Source organism: Pseudophryne corroboree, chromosome 12 (assembly GCF_028390025.1).
Source record: "Pseudophryne corroboree isolate aPseCor3 chromosome 12, aPseCor3.hap2, whole genome shotgun sequence".
NCBI classification, from domain to species: domain Eukaryota; kingdom Metazoa; phylum Chordata; class Amphibia; order Anura; family Myobatrachidae; genus Pseudophryne; species Pseudophryne corroboree.
In genome coordinates this window covers 91,176,928-91,199,613 of record NC_086455.1, presented here as the reverse complement: position 1 = coordinate 91,199,613, position 22,686 = coordinate 91,176,928, and the positions used below count along the sequence as shown (strand labels likewise).

Sequence of the window (22,686 nt, the reverse complement as noted above, 5' to 3'; positions counted from 1 at the left end):
TAACAACGGAGCCTCTGAACAGATGGCTCGCAATAACAACCCGATTTGTGTAACAATAACTATTTACAAGTATTGCAGACAATCCGCACTTGGGATGGGCGCCCAGCATCCACTACGGACTACGAGAAATAGAATTACCGGTGAGTAAATTCTTATTTTCTCTGACGTCCTAGTGGATGCTGGGGACTCCGTAAGGACCATGGGGATTATACCAAAGCTCCCAAACGGGCGGGAGAGTGCGGACGACTCTGCAACACAGAATGAGAGAACTCCAGGTCCTCCTCAGCCAGGGTATCAAATTTGTAGAATTTTGCAAACGTGTTTGCCCCTGACCAAGTAGCAGCTCGGCAAAGTTGTAAAGCCGAGACCCCTCGGGCAGCCGCCCAAGATGAGCCCACCTTCCTTGTGGAATGGGCTTTTACAGATTTAGGCTGCGGTAGTCCCACCGCAGAATGCGCCAGCTGAATAGTGCTACAAATCCAGCGCGCGATAGTCTGCTTAGAAGCAGGAGCACCCAGTTTGTTGGGTGCATACAGGATAAACAGCGAGTCAGTTTTCCTGACTCCAGCCGTCCTGGAAACATACATTTTCAGGGCCCTGACTACGTCCAGTAACTTGGAATCCTCCAAGTTCCTAGTAGCCGCACGCACCACAATAGGCTGGTTCAAGTGAAACGCTGATACCACCTTCGGGAGAAACTGAGGACGAGTCCTCAACTCTGCCCTATCCATATGGAAAATCAGATAAGGGCTTTTATAGGACAAAGCCGCCAATTCTGACACACGCCTGGCCGAAGCCAGAGCCAACAGCATGACCACTTTCCACGTGAGATATTTCAAATCCACAGTCTTAAGTGGTTCAAACCAATGTGATTTCAGGAACTCCAAAACCACATTGAGATCCCAAGGTGCCACTGGGGGCACAAAAGGAGGCTGAATACGCAGAACTCCTTTGACAAAAGTCTGAACTTCAGGCAGTGAAGCCAGTTCTTTCTGGAAGAAAATCGACAGGGCCGAAATCTGGACCTTAATGGACCCCAATTTGAGGCCCAACGTCACCCCTGCTTGCAGGAAATGCAGGAATCAACCCAGTTGAAATTCCTCCGTTGGGGCCTTCCTGGCCTCACACCAAGCAACATATTTCCGCCAAATGCGGTGATAATGTTTTGCGGTGACATCCTTCCTGGCTTTGATCAGGGTAGGGATGACTTCCTCCGGAATGCCCTTTTCCTTTAGGATCCGGCGTTCAACCGCCATGCTGTCAAACGTAGCCGCGGTAAGTCTTGGAACAGACAGGGCCCCTGCTGCAGCAGGTCCTGTCTGAGCGGCAGAGGCCAAGGGTCCTCTGAAAGCATCTCTTGAAGTTCCGGGTACCAAGCTCTTCTTGGCCAATCCGGAACCACGAGTATAGTTTTCACTCCTCGCCTTCGTATTATTCTCAGTACCTTGGGAATGAGAGGCAGAGGAGGAAACACATAAACCGACTGGTACACCCACGGTGTTACTAGAGCGTCCACAGCGATCGCCTGAGGGTCCCTTGACCTGGCGCAATATCTTTTTAGCTTTTTGTTGAGGCGGGACGCCATCATGTCCACCTGTGGTCTTTCCCACCGGTTTACCAGCATTTGGAAGACTTCTGGATGAAGTCCCCATTCTCCCGGGTGGAGGTCGTGCCTGCTGAGGAAGTCTGCTTCCCAGTTGTCCACTCCCGAAATGAACACTGCTGTCAGTGCTAACACATGATTTTCCGCCCATCGGAGAATCCTTGAGGCTTCTGCCATTGCCCTCCTGCTTCTTGTGCCGCCCTGTCTGTTTACATGGGCGACCGCCGTGATGTTGTCTGATTGGATCAGTACCGGCTGGTTCTGAAGCAGGAGCCTTGCTTGGCTTAGGGCATTGTAAATGGCCCTTAGCTCTAGAATATTTATGTGAAGCGAAATCTCCTGATTTGACCACAGTCCTTGGAAATTTCTTCCCTGTGTGACTGCGCCCCAGCCCCGAAGGCTGGCATCCGTGGTCACCAGGACCCAGTCCTGTATTCCGAATCTGTGGCCCTCTAGTAGATGAGCCCTCTGCAGCCACCACAGCAGCGACACCCTGGTCCTTGCCGACAGGGTTATCCGCTGTTGCATCTGGAGATGGGACCCGGACCATTTGTCCAACAGGTCCCACTGGAAAGTCCTTGCGTGGAACCTTCCTTGCGAAGGAGTATCATCATTTCGGCCATTACCTTGGTTAAGACCCTCGGTGCCGTGGATAACCCAAACGGCAGCGTCTGGAACTGATAGTGACAGTCCTGTACCACAAATCTGAGGTACTCCTGGTGAGGAGGGTAAATGGGGACATGCAGGTACGCATCCTTGATGTCCAGGGAGACCATGTAATCCCCCTCGTCCAGGCTCGCAATAACCGCCCTGAGCGATTCCATCTTGAACTTGAACCTTTTGATATAAGTGTTCAAGGATTTTTAATTTAAGATGGGTCTCACCGAACCGTCCGGTTTCGGTACCACAAACATTGTGGAATAGTAACCCTTCCCTTGCTGAAGGAGGAGTACCTTGACAATCACTTGCTGTGAATACAGTTTTTGGATAGCCACCAACACTGCCTCCCTGGCAGAGGGAGTTGCTGGTAAGGCAGATTTTAGAAAACGGCGGGGGGGGGGGGGGGGGGGGGACGTCTCGAATTCCAGCCTGTACCCCTGAGATACTACTTGAAGGGCCCAGGGATCCACCTGTGAGAGAGCCCACTGTGTGCTGAAATTTCTGAGACGGGCCCCCACCGACCCCGGATCCGCCTGTGAAGCCCCAGCGTCATGCTGTGGACTTACCGGACGCGGGGGAGGACTTTTGCTCTTGGGAACTGGTTGTATGCTGCAGCTTTTTCCCTCTACCTTTGCCTCTCGGCAGAAAGGATGCGCCTCGCGCCCTCTTGTGTTTATGGGGCCGAAAGGACTGTACTTGATAATACGGTGCCTTCTTTTGCTGTGGGGTAGCCTGTGGCAAAAATGTCGATTTCCCTGCCGTAGCTGTGGAAACGAGGTCTGAAAGACCATCCCCAAACAGTTCCACCCCCTTATAAGGCAAAACTTCCATGTGCCTTTTTGAATCGGCATCACCTGACCACTGCCGAGTCCATAACCCCCTTCTGGCGGCGATGGACATTGCGCTTATTTTTGATGCCAGCCGGCAAATATCCCTCTGTGCATCACGCATGTATAAGACAGCGTCCTTTATATGCTCTACTGTCAGCAAAATAGTGTCCCTATCCAGGGTATCAATATTATCCGACAGGGAATCTGACCACGCAGCAGCAGCACTGCACATCCATGCTGATGCAATCGCTGGTCGCAATATAATGCCCGTGTGTGTATATATAGCTTTTAGGGTAGCCTCCTGCTTTCTATCAGCAGGATCCTTTAGGGCGGCCGTATCCGGAGACGGTAGTGCCACCTGTTTTGATAAACGTGTAAGCGCTTTATCTACCCTAGGGGACGTTTCCCCAACGTGACCTATCCTCTGGCGGGAAAGGGTACGCTGCCAATAACCGTTTAGAAATTATCAATTTCTTATCGGGGGAAGTCCAGGCTTCCTCACACACCTCATTTAATTCCTCAGATGCAGGAAAAACTACTGGTAGTTTTTTCTCACCGAACATAATACCCTTTTTTGTGGTACCTGGGGTACTATCAGAAATGTGTAATACATTTTTCATTGCCTCAATCATGTAACGGGTGGACCTATTGGAGGGTACACTAGTCTCATCGTCGTCGACACTGGAGTCGGTATCCGTGTTGACATCTGTGTCTGCCATCTGAGGTAGCGGGCGTTTTAAAGCCCCTGATGACATTTGAGACGCTGGAACAGTCACAAGCTGAGTAGCCGGCTGTCCTATGTCGTCAAACCTTTGATGTAAGGAGCTGACACTGTCAAGTAATTCCTTCCATAAGTCCATCCACACAGGTGTCGACCCCTCAGGGGGTGACAACACATTTACAGGCATTTGCTCTGCCTCCACATCATTTTCCTCATCATACATGTCGACACAGCGGTACCGACACACAGCACACACACACACAGGGAATGCTCTGACAGAGGACAGGACCCCACAAAGCCCTTTGGGGAGACAGAGGGAGAGTATGCCAGCACACACCAGAGCGCTATATACCACAGGGATATCACCTATAAAGAGTGTTTTCCCTTATAGCTGCATATATATATTATACTGCGCCTAAATTTGTGCCCCCCCTCTCTTTTTTACCCTTTCTGTAGTGCAGGACTGCAGGGGAGAGCCAGGGAGCGATCCTTCCAGCGGAGCTGTGAGGGAAAATGGCGCCAGTGTGCTGAGGGAGATGGCCCCGCCCCTTTTTCGGCGGGCTTTCTCACGCTTTTTGTGTTATTCTGGCAGGGGTAATTTACACCTATATAGCCTCTGGGGCTATATATGGTGTCAGTTTTGCCAGCCAAGGTGTTAATATTGCTGCTCAGGGCGCCCCCCCCCAGCGCCCAGCACCCATCAGTGACCGAAGTGTGTGGTGTGCATGAGGAGCAATGGCGCACAGCTGCAGTGCTGTGCGCTACCTTGGAGAAGACAGAAGTATTCAGCCGCCGATTTTCCGGACCTTCTTGCTTCTGGCTCTGTAAGGGGGACGGCGGCGCGGCTCCGGGAACGGACGACGAGGTCGGGTCCTGTGTGCGATCCCTCTGGAGCTAATGGTGTCCAGTAGCCTAAGAAGCCCAAGCTACCACCACTTAGGTAGGTTCGCTTCTTCTCCCCTTAGTCCCTCACTGCAGTGAGCCTGTTGCCAGCAGGTCTCACTGTAAAATAAAAAACCTAAACTATACTTTCTTTCTAGGAGCTCAGGAGAGCCCCTAGTGTGCATCCAGCTCAGCCGGGCACAGAAATCAAACTGAGGCTTGGAGTAGGGTCATAGGGGGAGGAGCCAGTGCACACCAGATAGACCTAAATCTTTCTTTAGATGTGCCCAGTCTCCTGCGGAGCCGTCTACTCCCCATGGTCCTTACGGAGTCCCCAGCATCCACTAGGACGTCAGAGAAATAATAAGAATTTACTTACCGATAATTCTATTTCTCGTAGTCCGTAGTGGATGCTGGGGACTCCGTCAGGACCATGGGGAATAGCGGCTCCGCAGGAGACAGGGCACAAAAGTAAAAGCTTTAGGACTAGGTGGTGTGCACTGGCTCCTCCCCCTATGACCCTCCTCCAAGCCTCAGTTAGGATACTGTGCCCGGACAAGCGTACACAATAAGGAAAGATTTTGAATCCCGGGTAAGACTCATACCAGCCACACCAATCACACTGTACAACTTGTGATCTGAACCCAGTTAACAGCATGATAACAGAGGAGCCTCTGAAAAGATGGCGCACAACAATAATAACCCGATTTTTGTAACAATAACTATGTACAAGTATTGCAGACAATCCGCACTTGGGATGGGCGCCCAGCATCCACTACGGACTACGAGAAATAGAATTATCGGTAAGTAAATTCTTATTTTCTCTGACGTCCTAAGTGGATGCTGGGGACTCCGTCAGGACCATGGGGATTATACCAAAGCTCCCAAACGGGCGGGAGAGTGCGGATGACTCTGCAGCACCGAATGAGAGAACTCCAGGTCCTCCTCAGCCAGGGTATCAAATTTGTAGAATTTAGCAAACGTGTTTGCCCCTGACCAAGTAGCAGCTCGGCAAAGTTGTAAAGCCGAGACCCCTCGGGCAGCCACCCAAGATGAGCCCACCTTCCTTGTGGAATGGGCATTTACAGATTTTGGCTGTGGCAGGCCTGCCACAGAATGTGCAAGCTGAATTGTACTACAAATCCAACGAGCAATCGTCTGCTTAGAAGCAGGAGCACCCAGCTTGTTGGGTGCATACAGGATAAACAGCGAGTCAGTTTTCCTGACTCCAGCCGTCCTGGAAATATATATTTTCAGGGCCCTGACAACATCTAGCAACTTGGAGTCCTCCAAGTCCCTAGTAGCCGCAGGCACCACAATAGGTTGGTTCAGGTGAAACGTTGACACCACCTTAGGGAGAAACTGGGGACGAGTCCGCAGTTCTGCCCTGTCCGAATGGAAAATCAGATATGGGCTTTTGTGAGACAAAGCCGCCAATTCTGACACTCGCCTGGCCGAGGCCAGGGCCAACAGCATGGTCACTTTCCATGTGAGATATTTCAAATCCACAGATTTGAGCGGTTCAAACCAATGTGATTTGAGGAATCCCAGAACTACGTTGAGATCCCACGGTGCCACTGGAGGCACAAAAGGGGGTTGTATATGCAGTACTCCCTTGACGAATGTCTGGACTTCAGGAACTGAAGCCAATTCTTTCTGGAAGAAAATCGACAGGGCCGAAATTTGAACCTTAATGGACCCCAATTTGAGGCCCATAGACACTCCTGTTTGCAGGAAATGCAGGAATCGACCGAGTTGAAATTCCTCCGTGGGGGCCTTCCTGGCCTCACACCACGCAACATATTTTCGCCAAATGCAGTGATAATGTTGTGCGGTCACCTCCTTCCTGGCTTTGACCAGGGTAGGTATGACCTCTTCCGGAATGCCTTTTTCCCTTAGGATCCGGCGTTCAACCGCCATGCCGTCAAACGCAGCCGCGGTAAGTCTTGGAACAGACAGGGTCCTTGCTGAAGCAAGTCCCTTCTTAACGGCATAGGCCATGGGTCCTCTGTGAGCATCTCTTGAAGTTCCGGGTACAAAGTCCTCCTCGGCCAATCCGGAGCCACGAGTATAGTTCTTACTCCTCTCCGTCTTATAATTCTCAGTACCTTGGGTATGAGAGGAAGAGGAGGGAACACATACACTGACTGGTACACCCACGGTGTTACCAGAGCATCCACAGCTATTGCCTGAGGGTCCCTTGACCTGGCGCAATACCTGTCCAGTTTTTTGTTGAGGCGGGACGCCATCATGTCCACCTTTGGTTTTTCCCAATGGTTCACAATCACGTGGAAGACTTCCGTGTGAAGTCCCCACTCTCCCGGGTGGAGGTCGTGCCTGCTGAGGAAGTCTGCTTCCCAGTTGTCCACTCCCGGAATGAACACTGCTGACAGTGCTATCACATGATTTTCCGCCCAGCGAAGAATCCTTGCAGCTTCTGCCATTGCCCTCCTGCTTCTTGTGCCGCCCTGTCTGTTTACGTGGGCGACTGCCGTGATGTTGTCCGACTGGATCAGCACCGGCTGACCTTGAAGCAGAGGTCTTGCTAGGCATAGAGCATTGTAAATTGCCCTTAGTTCCAGTATATTTATGTGGAGAGAAGTCTCTAGACTTGACCACGTTCCCTGGAAATTTCTTCCCTGTGTGACTGCTCCCAAGCCTCTCAGGCTGGCATCCGTGGTCACCAGGATCCAATCCAGAATGCCGAATCTGCGGCCCTCTAGTAGATGAGCACTCTGCAGCCACCACAGAAGAGACACCCTTGTCCTCGGAGACAGGGTTATCCGCTGATGCATCTGAAGATGCGATCCGGACCATTTGTCCAGCAGATCCCACTGAAAAGTTCTTGCGTGAAATCTGCCGAATGGAATCGCTTCGTAAGAAGCCACCATTTTTCCCAGGACCCTTGTGCAATGATGCACTGACACTTTTCCTGGTTTTAGGAGGTTCCTGACTAGCTCGGATAACTCCCTGGCTTTCTCCTCCGGGAGAAACACCTTTTTCTGGACTGTGTCCAGAATCATCCCTAGGAACAGCAGACGTGTCGTCGGGATCAGCTGCGATTTTGGAATATTTAGAATCCACCCGTGCTGTTGTAGCAGTACCCGAGATAGTGCTACTCCGACCTCCAACTGTTCCCTGGACTTTGCCCTTATCAGGAGATCGTCCAAGTAAGGGATAATTAAGACGCCTTTTCTTCGAAGAAGAATCATCATTTCGGCCATTACTTTGGTAAAGACCCGGGGTGCCGTGGACAATCCAAACGGCAGCGTCTGAAACTGATAATGACAGTTCTGTACTACGAACCTGAGGTACCCTTGGTGAGAAGGGCAATTTGGGACATGAAGGTAAGCATCCTTGATGTCCTGGGACACCATATAGTCCCCTTCTTCCAGGTTCGCTATCACTGCTCTGAGTGACTCCATCTTGAATTTGAACCTTTGTATGTAAGTGTTCAAAGATTTCAGACTTAGAATAGGTCTCACCGAGCCGTCTGGCTTCGGTACCACAAATAGTGTGGAATAATACCCCTTTCCCTGTTGTAGGAGAGGTACTTTGATTATCACCTGCTGGGAATACAGCTTGTGAATTGCTTCCAATACTGCCTCCCTGTCGGAGGGAGACATTGGTAAAGCAGACTTCAGGAACCTGCGAGGGGGAGACGTCTCGAATTCCAATCTGTACCCCTGGGATACTACCTGTAGGATCCAGGGGTCCACTTGCGAGTGAGCCCACTGCGCGCTGAAACTCTTGAGACGACCCCCCACCGCACCTGAGTCCGCTTGTAAGGCCCCAGCGTCATGCTGAGGACTTGGCAGAAGCGGTGGAGGGCTTCTGTTCCTGGGAAGAGGCTGTCTGCTGCAGTCTTTTTCCCTTTCCTCTACCCCGGGGCAGATATGACTGGCCTTTTGCCCGCTTGCCCTTATGGGGACGAAAGGACTGAGGCTGAAAAGACGGTGTCTTTTTCTGCTGAGAGGTGAGTTGGGGTAAAAAAGGTGGATTTTCCAGCTGTTGCCGTGGCCACCAGGTCCGAAAGACCGACCCCAAATAACTCCTCCCCTTTATACGGCAATACTTCCATATGCCGTTTGGAATCCGCATCACCTGACCACTGTCGTGTCCATAAACATCTTCTGGCAGAAATGGACATCGCACTTACTCTTGATGCCAGGGTGCAAATATCCCTCTGTGCATCACGCATATATAGAAACGCATCTTTTAAACGCTCTATAGTCAATAAAATACTGTCCCTGTCCAGGGTATCAATATTTTCAGTCAGGGACTCCGACCACGCCACCCCAGCGCTGCACATCCAGGCTGAGGCAATCGCTGGTCGCAGTATAACACCAGTATGTGTGTATATACTTTTTAGGACATTTTCCAGCTTCCTATCAACTGGCTCCTTGAGGGCGGCCGTATCAGGAGACGGTAACGCCACTTGTTTTGATAAGCGTGTGAGTGCCTTATCCACCCTAGGGGGTGTTTCCCAACGCGCCCTAACTTCTGGCGGGAAAGGGTATAATGCCAATAATTTCTTAGATATCAGCAATTTTTTATCGGGGGAGACCCACGCATCATCACACACTTCATTTAATTCTTCTGATTCAGGAAAAACTACGGGTAGTTTTTTCACACCCCACATAATACCCTTTTTTGTGGTACTTCTATTATTATTATTATTATTATTATTATTATTATTATTTTGTGGTACTTCTATTATTATTATTATTATTATTGATATTACTATCAGAAATATGCAAAGCCTCCTTCATTGCCGTGATCATGTAACGTGTGGCCCTACTGGAAAATACGTTTGTTTCTTCACCGTCGACACTGGAGTCAGTGTCCGTGTCTGTGACGACCGACTGAGGTAATGGGCGCTTTAGAGCCCCTGACGGTGTTTGAGACGCCTGGACAGGCACTACCTGACTTGCCGGCTGTCTCATGTCGTCAACAGTTTTTTGTAAAGTGCTGACACTATCACGTAATTCCTTAAATAAGACCATCCAGTCAGGTGTCGACTCCCTAGGGGGTGACATCACTAATACAGGCAATTGCTCCGCCTCCACACCATTTTCCTCCTCATACATGTCGACACACGCGTACCGACACACAGCACACACACAGGGAATGCTCTGATAGAGGACAGGACCCCACTAGCCCTTTGGGGAGACAGAGGGAGAGTTTGCCAGCACACACCAGAGCGCTATATATGTATAGGGACAACCTTATAAATAAGTGTTTCTCCCTTATAGCTGCTATATATGTTTTTATATGCCAAATTAGTGCCCCCCCCCCCTCTCTTTTTTACCCTGTTTCTGTAGTGCAGGACTGCAGGGGAGAGTCAGGGAGACGTCCTTCCAGCGGAGCTGTTAAGGAAAATGGCGCTTGTGCGCTGAGGAGATAGGCTCCGCCCCCTTCACGGCGGCCTTTCTCCCGCTTTTTATGAGGTAAAATGGCAGGGGTTAAATACATCCATATAGCCCAGGAGCTATATGTGATGTATTTTTTACCATAAATAGTGTTTTCATTGCGTCTCAGGGCGCCCCCCCCCAGCGCCCTGCACCCTCAGTGACCGGAGTGTGAAGTGTGCTGAGAGCAATGGCGCACAGCTGCAGTGCTGTGCGCTACCTTTCTTGAAGACAAGATGCCTTCTGCCGCCGATTTCTGGACCTCTTCACTCTTCTGGCTCTGTAAGGGGGCCGGCGGCGCGGCTCCGGGACCCATCCATGGCTGGGCCTGTGATCGTCCCTCTGGAGCTAATGTCCAGTAGCCAAGAAGCCCAATCCACTCTGCACGCAGGTGAGTTCGCTTCTTCTCCCCTTAGTCCCTCGATGCAGTGAGCCTGTTGCCAGCAGGACTCACTGAAAATAAAAAAACCTAAGTCTATACTTTTATTCTAAGCAGCTCAGGAGAGCTACCTAGATTGCACCCTTCTCGGCCGGGCACAAAAACCTAACTGAGGCTTGGAGGAGGGTCATAGGGGGAGGAGCCAGTGCACACCGCCTAGTCCTAAAGCTTTTACTTTTGTGCCCTGTCTCCTGCGGAGCCGCTATTCCCCATGGTCCTGACGGAGTCCCCAGCATCCACTTAGGACGTCAGAGAAAAGCAGTATATTGGGAGAAAGGAAGTTATACATTTAAAAGGGCCAAATGTGATGACAGGATGTGCTTTGGGTGACTATTTTACTAGTGGCAGCCAAGCGTCTATCAGCCTTACAATGAAAATAACTGTGCATGGACCTATGACTCTTTCCATATGACCAACATCTATTTTTACATTGCCTTATTTCATACTGTATCAACCAGTCAGCACTTGCATTAACGAAGGTTTTTGTGAGCAGGTACACAGCATTAATAAAATGTTTTTTGTTTAGTACAATTATAAAATGTACTGTATTTTGAAAAGTTAATCTTTGAATTCTAAACAATATCAATAAAACAGCTTTAAAGCAAACTCTCTACTCACACCATCAATAAAAATACCGCAAACATAACATATGTGCTTAGGGAATATAGAATGTATGTTTGATGGCAAATTTCATTGCTTATGAGAGTGGAGAGATAATACATTACAGATGCAGACAATTAGGCCCTTCGTCTAGGTCTTATTAATATATAATCATTACACTGTGTAATACAAATTTTCCAATTTAGAAGAGGGGTTAAAATAGAGGGATTTGGGCCTGCTTCTAAATCCAGAATTTAAAGATGGCTTCTTAATAAATTGGGAAAATCAGTCCTTTTGCAGATTTAAATAAAAATTTAAATAAATTTAAATATATAAATTAACAAATAAATAAATCCCATATACTGTATTTTGTGTTACATTAGTTTAGTGTGTATTCACGATTTGGTTTGTTGTGAAGGAGGGTGCAAGATTGATGTCTGCAGCCAGAGGCGTAAGTTCATGCCAGGCGCCCGAGGCGAAATAGAAGGTGGTGCCTCCCTAGTGGCTCTGGCTTGCACATGTGCCAACGTCCCAGTGATTTGCCAATAGTACATCTGTGAGAATTAATGATTCCTTATTGCAGCTAAATTGTGGCGATAAGGGATCTTTATTTTGGGTGCTGGCTGCAAATGATAATAAATAGAGCACTGAGAATGGGTTTAATTAAGCTCAGAGAGAGAGAAAATTGTGAGAGATAAAGTACCAGCCAATCAGCTTCTGCCTTACATTTTACAGGCTGAGTTTGAAAAATGACACTTAGGATTTGTTGGTACTTTATCTCTCACAATTTTATCTATCTCCAAGCTTTGATAAATAACCCCCCTTAAAAATGTTATTACAATAATTACTGCATTTTCTTAAATCCAACTTCTGCTCACCTTTCTTTCATCATATAGGATACAACAGCAGAGCCGTAGCTTGTTGTACACACTTTGATCTGTTATCAGACACATTCCAGACTCTTCAGCTGAAGGGGTCTTCAAAGGGAGGTTTCTGAGCTTGGACAGCAGTCAGCAGTGACTGCCCCAAATCACTATGAAATGAGTGGAGAGAGATCTTTTCTAATTCAGCAGCCCTCTTGTCCTTTTATTCTTTGTGGCTCAAGGACAGCTGGAGTCCGGTGGCAAATGCCTCTATTATCTCTGGAAGTTACACCACTGACTTCAGTAGAAGTATTGACTATACAGCCTGTGGTACCGATTTAGAGATGTATGCAAAATAATTGCCATCTGCAAATTTATACGAAGCGGCTGTGCCGAAATATGCAAATGTTGCTGCCACATGGATGTGCATTAAGATGCCCACCGGTGACTTTCCAAATCCTAGTGGCTCCATACACAGACGCATCATTTGTAGCAGATCAATTATTGAAGTTCTGAGTTGCCCTATGGTGAGGCAGTATGGGCGCAGGAAGATGTCAGAGCCGCACGGCCGGTGTAATGGTTAGCATTACTGCCTCACAGCACTGAGGTCATGGGTTCGATTCCCACCATGGCCCTAACTGTGTGGAGTTTGTATATTCTCCCCGTGCTTGCGTGGGTTTTCTCCGGGTACTCCGGTTTCCTCCCACAATCCAAAAATATACTGGTAGGTTAATTGGCTCCCAACAAAATTAACCCTAGTGTGAATGTGTGTGCGTGTACATGTGGTAGGGAATATAGATTGTAAGCTCCACTGGGGCAGGGACTGAGGTGAATGGCCAAATATTCTCTGTAAAGCGCTGCGGAATATGTGTGCGCTATATAAATAACTGGTAATAAATAATAAATAATAATAAATAGAGCCCCTGTAACTGCATAGAGTATCACAAATGCAAGCCGTAACACGCCCCCAAAGTGGCCGCGTGACGCCTGCATTTTTGACGCCCCTCCCCAGATACCACCCCTATACGGTCTCCAACTGTCAATCACTTTGCAAATAAATCCTCTGCGACCATCGTCGCAGGACCATCACGGCACATGCGCAATGCAACTTAGATGCATCTGCAGACCACTGGTAATCAATGAACTGCAAAAATATTGTGTTTGTGTACATCTGTGGATCAAGCGCTGCGGACTGTATGTGTCAGTACGCTGTTGTTAATAAAATCTCCACATGACGTTGTTTGGGCACTCTAATGAGACTCAGAAAGGAAAAAACATAATGTCATGCTTACAGAGGAAGTATGTTGATAATTCATCACTTCCTGCCCTCGCAGAATAGCAATGACAGCAAAAGGGGCTGACAAAAGGTAAGTAAAGTGGTAGGAAATAATGAGGGTAGCCGATAGAGTACCTAATACCCCTTTCACATCGCAAAAATAACCCGGTATCGACCTGGTATATTGCCGGGTCAACACGAGTCACTGTGCAATGTGAAAGGGGCCATGCACGAATTCAACCAAGGTTATAAGAAGGGTTATTCCCAGGTTGAATACCGGGTCAGTGGCAGTGTGAACAGATTGCCGGATCTATGTGACTCGGGACCTGTTCAGTACATAGGGAGAGGCAGCGCAGAGATTAGCTCATCTCCCAGTGCCGCCCCCGGCTCCACTGGCTACCCCACGACTATGGCAACCCCGACCCAGCATATTGCAGCGTCGGAAAGCCTGCTGTTAGGATCCAATAACGGATCCCACCCGGGAAGGACCAGTTTCCAATTCCCGGGTGAGATCAGGCATTGGCGATGTGAAAGGGGTATATAACAGATAATAGGGTGGCAATGGAATAGACAGAAACGTAGTAATGGAAGAGATACTGTATAATGTATGCTCAACTTCACACACACACAAAAAAAATAAAAGACTTGTATTTGTTAGTACAGTACCAATTAACAGTTCTTAAAAAAGGTCTAGAAAGAGCAACACTGGACTGTATCATTCCATACATGACCTGCTGCCATTGGCTGTAATAACACCATTGCTTACGCACACTTTCAGCACAATAAAACTTGTTTAAGACTAAGCTCTGTTCAGACCATTAAACTCATGGAAGCAATTGTGGCAGTTCTGCCATGTCACAGGGACAGTTTGAGTGGTAAATTACACAATTACAATTCCTATACTGCAGATCAATGTTAGAATACTGTCCTAAGTAAAACCTGACTCCTGATTAAATATTTGTATGTTTAAAAAACCAACTCATTTGTGTAAAATCTACCATATACAGAGCCGGGTTGGCCATAGGGTTCACAGGGAAGATTCCCGGTGGGCTGACGCACCCGTGGGGCCTGTTTTATTTAAGGACATGTGGTCCTTTTTATAGACATAATGAATAAGATGCAAAATAATATGCATATATGAAAATGACTTTGACAATTAGCCTGTGATTGCAGATGATCTAGTGTATGCTCTGTCTGCCTGCTGCTTGGCTGACATATAAGATTGAGTGAATAGTGATTGGGATACGGTTGGTGTAATAAGAAAATATACCTTTCTAAAGAATGATATAGTTTCCTAAATTCTGAAGGTGTATCATATAATGTGCTCATAATATTTAATTTTATTTCTTTTTAACTTCCCCCTTGATGCTGGACATGCCCACTATCTGGAAAGTCTTGGGGGGAGGGTGCTGCTGCCATGGCCCATGGCTAGACCACCTCTGGTGCTGCCCATGTGGGGCCACTAGTACAAATTTTTCCAGGGCCGCTTTTTGTTCCCAATCCGTCCCTGACCATATAGTACCTTGATAATTGCCACTGCACATTGTTTTCAACATATGCCAGGATACCATTGTGGCTGTGAATCATTGCCATACGCGTATAAATATTTAATAATCTTAACAAAGCTTAAAGGAAAAGTGAAAATTGTACAAGCAGCTCACAGTCTTGGAAGGAATCCAAACCGTGTCTCTGCCCCAAGATACTGAATATTTACTATACTGAACTCTAAACGCTCTTTTAGCTGCTCATTGATATGATTTTCAGACCTTAAACATGCACAGTACTACTTATAGCCATATGTCTTTAGGAAAACGTTTTCATTTCAATAAATATAAAGTTATATTATGTATTCAGCGGCCCACTTTCATTTTATAAAAACTGCAATGTCTTCTATTTTTTATGCGGCCCTACAATCAAAGAAAACGTTTACAGCCAGATTTACTGCTACCAAAACAAAGGCAGAATTGCTGATTTAGGAATAACTCATAGCTGCAATGTTTTCATTCTTGTAAAGAGAGCCCACAGAATAGGAGAATACTAATATAATACAGATGTGAGTTCCCAGCTACCTCATATAGTCTTCAGCCTATCGGAGCCAAATGCGTATCATAAACTGCAGAAATAGTGTCATTTTGCTCCTAAAAATGTGAAGGGTAATAGTAAAAAACCTGCAAACATACACCAGTTTACCTGAAATTTGATATAAGGACATTGAAAGAAACTTATTTCAAGTAGTTTATAATATGTTATATAAAGAAGATGTAAAACACATTTTAAATCTTTCTGCAAGTAATTGGTCAAGACTTGCTTTAAATGTGGGTGGGTGATTAGAAGTGGAACATTTATTTCCATGTCTGTAGTTTGAAATGTGCAGACATTAAGAGATAGGTGCAACGTTAATTCCAGTAGTAGTTCTAATATACAACAATCATCAACTCAAAATGACCAAGTGTTGAGAAGTCAGTTGCGAGATGTAAAATCAGCAATTTTTTGAAAAGCAAAGTCAACAACAGGAGAGGGATTTTCTGATCCCTCTTTGTCAGCCTCCTTCCTCCCCAATCCGTTCTCAGAAGAATGATACTGCCAGAGCGCAAGTGCCAGAAGAAGTGATGTGATATCATTTAAGTGCCTGGCTACTCGCTGAGACAACCACCGCCGGGGTTGCTGCCCTGGCTAGAGATTCTTGACAAATACCTATTTGACACGATAAAGAATGATACAGTAACTGAAGGGGCCTATATCGCAATAATGACACATGGCACTGATGTCTGATATATTTGCAGAGGAAGATGTGGCTTTTTCCTCTCACAAATTGCTATTTCTTACTGCACCAAATCTTACACATCCATAGCCATGCCTAAGATGCAGTTTGCGTTTTACACCCTTTGCGCTAAAGTGTTGGAGGAGTAATTTATTTATTTATTACCAGTTATTTATATAGCGCACGCATATTCCGCAGCGCTTTACAGAGAATATTTGGCCATTTACATCAGTCCCTGCCCTAGTGGAGCTTACAGTCCATGTACACGCACACACATTCACGCTAGGGTTCATTTTTGTTGGGATCCAATTATCCTACCAATATATTTTCAGATTGTGGGAGGAAACCGGAGTACCTTGAGGAAACCCACGCAAGTATTGGGAGAATATACAAACTCCACACAGTTAGGACCATGGTGGGAATCAAACACCTGTCCTCATTGCTGTGAGGCAGTAAAGCTAACCATTACACCATCCGTAACCCAAGAAAGGGCAAATTACAGTATAGGGGTGTTTGTCAAGATGCATCTCGTGCTAATCAAGACAGATGTATATGTTCCTATTAGTAGGCGGATGACTTATGGCTATGATATAAACCATTGCTAATAATCGGCAGCTGCTTTTGGCTGAACTGATATACTCACACACTGTGAGAAACGTAACGTTGCTGTTATGCTAAAGACCTGAACAATCACTTTGGTGTTGCTCGTATTGGAGTGCCATGCCTTCTCTTACCATTATTACGATCTATCTATAGAGCCCAGAATTGACTTTGGATAATTGGAGTTCCTCATATATCTATACACACACATTCACACATATGGACATCCCTTCTACGGTCATTTGTTTCTTGCCCTTTTCGCCCACGCACATTGCTAACCGGTGATTAAAATAAAGCATTACAGCAATGCAATCTCTCTAATAAAACACTGGTAGTAAAATAAGTTGTACTGAAGAGCTCAGTGAAAATCAATTTTGTACTGCCATAAGTAACCATGGGGCAGATGCATTAATCCCGGAGAAGGGAAAAATAAGTGATAAACCAGTGATAAGTGCAAGGTGATAACGCACCAGCCAATCATTACAGATTTGAAAAATGACAGGAGCTGAATGGCTGGTGCGTTATCACCTTGCACTTACCACTTCTTTATCCTTTCTCCAGGCTTAATACATCTGCCCCCATGCATCAATTTACGCAAAACTAAAGCTGCCCTGATCTGCTGCAAACGCTGTTAGTAGCTAAGCCATAAAAGCTGACTCCATTGTCATTAAATTATACTACACACCTGTGATCAAGTTTTACGCTGTGAGTTGTATGTAAGGGGAAATACAGTTCTCAGATACGGCTATGTCTGTGTTCCCTTCGTGATCAGGACCAGGAAGTGACAGCACAAGAGGGCAGATGAGAACTTACAGCACCTTAATGTTTTATCCATTCTCCATTTGTTTGAGGTTATTTTGTTTTATCTATGCATTATTGTCCCCTCGTGGACTTGCTTTGCTCGCCACGCTTCGGGCTCGGTGTCTCGCTTCACTCCCCACAGGTTACTATTCCAAATAGTTGGTGACATGGACCCAGGGGATTATGGGAAAGGTCCTCTCCACGAAGGGTAACTAGATGCTACCGTGGCTTATTAGCTAGGAGAGGCAGCCTATCTCCCCAGTCCCCTTCTCTGGTGGACCCTTCTGCATGGCCGGCAGCTGTAGTGCTGTGACAGCTCAGTGTCCGGGCTCCCTGGTAACTACTCCATTGTGTTCGGACACAGCCCAGCGCCAAGCTCAACTTCCGCCACTACTCAGTGCTCACTGGGTGCTAGCGTTGGACCGAGACATCGGCGAGAGAGCGATAAGACTACTGCTGGGGGAGATGGACCCGGCCCCTTCAACAAGCCTGCTCCCACCCACTCCTGGCGCCTCTGAACGTATATTATTGTAAAGCGACATTGTCTGCTCTCTCTTTTCATATGTGCACTATTTGAAAGCCTACTGTATGTGGTGCTTTAGGAGAGTGTGATATAGACTGCATCCTTTGTGCATACTGAGTGACGCACATTTTTATTACGGCTCTGATTCAGGTCTGGAAATACTCATGCATAGGTTAGTCCGGATATCAAACTTTTAAACCTTGGGGATGGTAGTAATGAGAGGGAGTTGTGGGAGCCCATTCCGCTCAATTAGCCTAAAGGAAAACTGGTTTTCAAAATTTTCTTATAGCCAAATACAAGTCACATGTACTATATTCTATGACACGTAAAGTACATTTGTTACTTTTTAAATTCCATTACCAATACCTTTTAGTTTTAAAACTTCTCCTTGTTGTGTAAATGCAACATGGTTAATGCTCTGAAAACAGATTATGTTATACAGAAAAATTATATGTTGCCTAAAAACAGAGTATTGTGTTTTTTTTATCTTGGACATACAGCCTATATTTCCAGAAAACATAAGTACTTGGCCCAGAGAAATAAATAACCCTTATCTGGAAGAGATAACAGCTTATGAGCTAGTAAAGCTTAGCAAACAAAAACAATTAAACCATTTGGGAAAAGCCTGAACCACTCAACTTTTGGCATTAATGTTGGCAGAATGTGGCAAGTAGAGTGTGCTGCATTATGTCTGGGGTGAGCGGGAGGTGGAATGTGACCCTGACAAACCCGTCTATCCCACAGTACAGACACATACCATTTGTGGCACTCTGCACTTTGGCCTCCTTTTTGAAGTGCAATTTCAGCTTCTTCTTTCCCTGAAGACAGATACAGATAATTTCTCATCAGATACAGACACATGACTTATACAGAGATATTTCATTTTGTCAGCTATACTTCCCGTATTTACAGGATTCCTAAAATGTAAATTAGTTACCAAAACATATTGTGGAATGCAGACACCGTCCTACATATCAGCAGGTTGATATTCCAGTTACTAAGCATCTACTTATAGTAACACATAAGTAACTAGCAAGAAGGGAACCTGCACAAACATAAAATAAAATAAAAAATAATCACAAAACTCTTGTAATAGGGGGTATACAGTTCCAATCAGATTACAAAGGCTATTTGGGATGACTATCCCTCATTGTTCAAAATAAGGTGGAGAACTGAAGGCTTTCTTCCACAGCTGGTTGGCCTGCCTCAAATTTCTGGGATAACTTTTGTTACTCTTCTCTTGTCTTGCCTCCAGACATCAGCAATTACAATTTATTGTTTCACAGATCCTGTGATTTTTACCCCCCAGATTTATTGATTCCCCAATCCATCTAAAGGGGGGTATAAACTAAGCGTTTTCTGCCTAAAAAGTAAACGATAACAACATTTATGTCGTTATTGTTTATTTTTTACCTGAAATCGTCCAGTATGTACGGAGATGATATTGGTGAACGATGAATGATGCACGCTCACGCACGTGATCCAGCGTTCACCAATATTGAGCTGACATGCCGCTCAACCCGTCAATGTTGGGCTGAGCTGCATGTTCGGGAATGCCGGCAGTGATGTCACTGAACGTTATCGTTGACCAATAATGTTCAGTATGTATGAACTCTCTCGTTGAACAATATATGGTAGTCGTTCACCGCCGGCATTTACACATCGGGTACTGTGTACCCGCCTTAACTTTGTCCATACATTACAGATTTGTTTCAGTAATTTCCAGATTTTTTCCACCGAAAGGGCTAGATGCATCATCGCTTGGTGAGTTATAAATTCAAGAGAGAAAAAGCACCAGCCAATCAGCTCCTAACTGCCATGTTACAGGCTGTGTTTGAAAAATGACATTTAGGAGGTGATTGGCTGGTACTTTTTCTCTCTCCATTTTATCTCTCTCCAAGCGATAATGCATCTAGCCCAAAGTCTGCCCATACATCACCTCAATCGATTGTCATTTCATTGGTCACATGCAGAAATTGTAAATAATGGGCAGTACTACTATTACCCACTACCTCACTTCTACTCGTAAACTCAGTAACGATACTCTACCACTACAATGAACGATTCTGTTAATAGTTAAAAATGTGAAAATAAAAATATGTGTGGGGTCCCCCCTAAAAGCATATCCAGCCAAGGGCTCTTGAAGTCAGCTCTGCTTCTAAAAATACAGTAAACAAAATGTGTAGAGGCCCCCTGTATTTAATGCACCGGCACTGGGCTACTCTAGTATGGTGGGGGGGGGGGGAGGTAGAGGGGGTTATGCCACAGCCAGAGGACACACCAGAGGACACACCATGGGGATTCGTGAGGCAGTGGGGACACTGATATATCGTGATTTCTTAAGCAAGTTTAAAAATTTATTTTACGATCCCGGTCACTTTTTGATCAATCACCTCAAAAAGGATCACATAGCAGCTGTATTGGCAGATCCTACTGGTGATGTGTAGATGGCAGGTACTTGATAATGTGCCGGTGCTGCTGCATATGCGCGGTCACAGCTTCCAATTCCAGTGGAGGGTTCCGGGGGAACTCTGCAGTAACAACAGACCTGATCTGTAGCCTTTAGGCTACAACGGTCTTGCACTGAAGATGGTGGTAGCCAATATCGGAAACGCTTCACATTCCAGATCTGGAAAAAATCTGGAAGTATTGCATCCCCCATAGAAACCTATTTGGATACAGCGGACGGCAGGAATGGAAGGATTACTGCAGATATCTGCTACAATCCCTCCATCATACAGTACATTCAGGAGATACTTAATATTTGTTGCTAACCACGAAAACACCCGCAAATACTGGTTGATAAATGGGCCCCTATGTTTCTATTTAAATGGTCAGCTTCTCTGCAACACTGATGCTTACGGCGAGGGTGACACATTGTGTTACATAGAGTCTGAGGTTGAAAAAAGACAATTGTCCATCGAGTTCAACCTGTTAGTGATCTTCTACACTGAAATATTTTTAAGACTACTTTTAACTGTGATTAATGTTTAGCCGTTATTACAAGTACCCCTTGGGTTTTTGTTTTTTTTGTTCTATTACTATAGTGCATGATTTACACACCATATCCCTGTATATCCTTATCCATTAGGAATTTATTTAGTCCATTCTTAAAAGCAGTGACCGAGTCCACCATTACTACTCTCTCAGGCAGGGAATTCCAAATACGTATTGTCCTTACTGTGAAGGAACCTTTCCGTCACTGTGTTGCGAAATCTCCTCTCCTCTAACCTAAGCGGGTGTCTGTGTGTCCTTTGTGATGATATTACCAAAAACAGATCCCCTGCAAGCTCTGTGTATTGTCCCCTTATATATTTGTAAATGTTAATCATGTCCCCTCTTAATCCCCTCTTTTCCAGTGTGAACATGTCTAGATTAAGCAAGCCTTTCTTCCCTCTCCATCCCCTTAATCAATTTGTTCGCCCACCTCTGAAACCTTTTCTAGTTCCAGAATATCCTTTTTGTAGTATGGTGCCCATAGTTGTGCGCAGTATTTGAGATGTGGCCTCACTAGTGATTTATATAATAGGAGTATAACACTCTCATCCCTTGCATCAACTCCCCGCTTTATGCATGCTAATACTTTGTTTGCCTTTTTTGCTGCATTCCTACTTTTGGTACTACTGCGAAGTTTGTTATCTATGTGAACACCTACATCTTTTTCCAATACAGACTCCCCTAATTTCTCCCCATTTAGTATGTAAGTAGTAATTTTGTTCTTACTACCAAAGTGCATTACCTTACATTTGTCTACACTGAACCACATTCTCCATTTTGCTGCCCATGATTCCAATTTAAATAAATCGTTCTGTAGGGACTTACCATCCCCCTCTGAATTTATAACCTTACACAATTTGGTATCATCCGCAAAAATTGACACTGTACTCTCTAGACCTACTTCTAGATCATTTATGACAATATTAAACAATAGTGGTCCAAGTACAAACCCTTGGAGCACACCACTTAATACTTCAGATTAATTCGAAAACATTCCATTTACCACCATTTGCTGCTCCCTTTTATCAAACCAATTTCTATCCCAAGTGCATATTGTGCTCCCTAGTCCAAGTTCTCTTAATTTGTAGACAAGTCTCATGTGAGTTACTGTATCGAAAGCTTTTGCAAAGTCTAAAAAGATTACATCCACCTCTTTACCCTGATCTAGGTTTGCACTAACAGTCTCATAAAAGCCTATTAAGTTAGTTTGACATGATCTATCCTTCACAAATCCGTGTTGGTTCATATTAATAACCTTATTAGCCTCAAGGAACTCCTGTATTCTATCTCTTAAAATACCTTCCAGTACTTTCCCCACTATAGATGTAAGACTTACTGGCCTATAATTACCCGGCTCAGATTTACTTCCCTTTTTAAATATCGGCACTGCTTCCGCTATACGTCAGTCTTTGGGGACCATGCCTGATGTAAGCGAGTCATTGAAAATCAAATATAGGGGTCTTGCTAATGAATGACAGTACTGCAATTAACTCTCTTTTAGAAGTATTTTCTTAGGCTTTCTCAGGGTTTTTTGTCTTTATTATGCTATGATACTTCCTTATCTTTTTAAAATGTGTGTTGACAGGCAAGGCTACATACATTTAAGTGAGGCTGTATTTCATCAGCTATTTTTTTTAAGATCTGCTACAGGATGAGTCTCCTATATCCGAAATGCCAAAAATCAAAGTATTCCAAAAACCACAGGTTTTCGGAAACCGT

At 45.6% G+C, this 22,686-nt stretch overlaps 1 protein-coding gene across 1 annotated transcript in view; it reads right to left on the bottom strand.

Annotated features, from left to right (window-relative positions):
- Positions 1–22,686, bottom strand: part of RMDN3 (regulator of microtubule dynamics 3) — a 258,511-nt gene that overhangs the window by 133,161 nt on the left and 102,664 nt on the right. The window contains exon 7 of the mRNA XM_063947778.1: positions 18,728–18,788. Coding sequence (XP_063803848.1) covers positions 18,728–18,788 — 61 coding nt within the window. The remainder of the gene's footprint in view (positions 1–18,727; positions 18,789–22,686) is intronic.